General features: G+C 65.0%; 1 protein-coding gene across 1 annotated transcript in view; it reads left to right on the plus strand.

Moving 5' to 3' along the window:
* Positions 1-2,043, plus strand: part of DCAF8 (DDB1 and CUL4 associated factor 8) — a gene marked incomplete at its 3' end in the record, with an annotated part of 6,510 nt that extends 4,467 nt beyond the window's left edge. Inside the window, exons 6-9 of the mRNA XM_035888745.1 lie at positions 576-648; positions 1,135-1,192; positions 1,381-1,488; positions 1,959-2,043. Coding sequence (XP_035744638.1) covers positions 576-648; positions 1,135-1,192; positions 1,381-1,488; positions 1,959-2,043 — 324 coding nt within the window. The remainder of the gene's footprint in view (positions 1-575; positions 649-1,134; positions 1,193-1,380; positions 1,489-1,958) is intronic.
* Positions 2,044-2,046: the final 3 nt, after the last annotated feature.

Below are 2,046 nucleotides of genomic sequence, written 5' to 3' on the forward strand. Positions count from 1 at the left end.
GGAAGAGCCCGGGACCGTTGCTCAAAACGCAGCCTCCCCTCCTTCCCGCTCTCTGCTGCTCTCCCCGTCCTCTGCCCCTACCCAAGTGCCTCCTCTCCCCCGGCACTGGGCAGCTCTGGTGGGCTCCCGCATCAGGGAGGCTTGGGGACGCTGGGGACCGGGAGGAGCCCAAGCCAGCCCCGGGGCCAGCACAGGGGTGGTCACATCCCCCTTGCGGAGCAGCCTCCGGGCTGACGGAGCCCTGGATGCGGGCCGCAGCCTGTGTGCACGCAGGCTTTGACGTTGTCGCGTGCCACCGAGCCATGCCTCCGACATAACGAGAGGTGACGTTAAGCTGCTTTGGCAGAGACTTCTGCTGCTCCGGGCCGCTCGCGGCTCCACGGATCCCTCGGTGAGGGCCAGAGCCTCCGGCCGGCGTGGGGCAGGTCGTGGTTTCAGAGCTGGCTCAGACGTGGCATCTGTGTGGTCGGGGAGAGCTGCTGCCCCGCCGCCCTCCTCCTGCCCCCTCCGTGCCCGTCGGCTCGGCCTCCCTCGTGTCTCGAGTGAGTGCCAAACGCCTGCCGTCCTTCCCCCAGGATTTACGACCAGCGGAAAATAGATGAGAATGAGAACAACGGCGTACTAAAGAAGTTCTGCCCTCACCACTTGGTAAGCGGCTCCGCTCTGCAGCGTACCGGTGCGACGGGCGGCACCGGGGGTCCCTCCCCTGCGGGGACGTGGCGTGGGAGAGCTGGCGGGCGGGTGGGCCAGCAGAGGACATCCCGCATGCTGTGGAGCAGGAGCGCGGGATGAGGCCTGGGCAGACCTTGCCGTCCGGATCTGCAGAGCGCTCCCTCGGGAGCCTTGCGGAGGAGCGGCCGAGAAGCGCTCGCTGGCCAAGTCTCTCGCAGGCTTCCTGCCTGGAAAACAGCTCAAGAGGACGAACAGGCTGCCTGGGCTTTGGTTTTTTCCCTTGACCCAAATCTTCCGCTGTCCATGAAGTCTTGGTGTAGGAAGGGCAGCGATTCCGTGCTCTGACTTTAAAGCCCTTGCAGAGCGGTCACGCGCGCCCGGGGCTCCCTAACCGGGCACGGGGGCGTGCTGGCGTGCTGCGGGGGGCGCAGATGGGAGCAGAGCCGTCTGTGCTTTCCCTAGGTGAACAGCGAGTCCAAAGCCAACATCACCTGCCTGGTCTACAGCCACGACGGCTCGGGGGGGGGACCGGCTCCCCGCGGGCGAGTTGTGGTTGGCCCAGGCAGAGGCCTGGGGAGGCACCGGGCCGGGAGGGTGCTGGAGGCACCGCCGGGCACCCGGGGGGCTTGCAGCACACCCAGCCCTAGCAGAGAGGCCACCTCCGCCACGCGCTCCCTGCTAACACCCGTCCCTCCCGTCCTACGCCAGAGCTGTTGGCCAGCTACAACGATGAAGACATTTATCTGTTCAACTCCTCTCACACCGACGGAGCGGAGTACATCAAGAGATACAAGGGACATCGCAATAATGCCACCGGTAAGGACCGCCTGGGCCGGGGGCCAGGGCAGACCACCCCCTGCCAAGCTGCATCCCCTGCTGGCGGGGCTCCAGGGCTCTGCCCAGCTCACTGTCCCAACTCCTGCCACCGCCGTGCCCCGTCCCCTGGCGGCCAGCGGGTCCAAGCTCGCTCCGGCTTCCCCCTCCTCGCGCCTGCAGCCAGACGTGGGGGCAGTCTGGAGGTGGGGGACCGTCCCCAGAGAAACCCGGAAGAATAATTGCCCACTTTTAGCTTGTTCCTGCAGCCCCCCGTGTTTCATCTTCCTCTCAAAGACCCTTAACACAAACTCTTGGGCTTGCAAAGAATGAGCTATTATTTGTCTGGGGACGGAAGGGACCCACGCCGGTAACCCTGGAAACTCGCTGCCTGCCAGGCAGGAAGCGGATTCATGGCCGGGAGCTCTGCCTGGCTCCTGACGGCCTCGGGCTGCCTGTTCCTCTCCTTTCAGTGAAAGGTGTCAATTTTTATGGCCCGAAAAGTGATTTTGTGGTGAGCGGCAGCGATTGTGGCCACATCTTCCTGTTGGAGAAATCGTC

Source organism: Egretta garzetta, unplaced genomic scaffold (genome assembly GCF_000687185.1).
Source record: "Egretta garzetta isolate BGI_Z169 unplaced genomic scaffold, ASM68718v1 scaffold1431, whole genome shotgun sequence".
Lineage (NCBI taxonomy): Eukaryota > Metazoa > Chordata > Aves > Pelecaniformes > Ardeidae > Egretta > Egretta garzetta.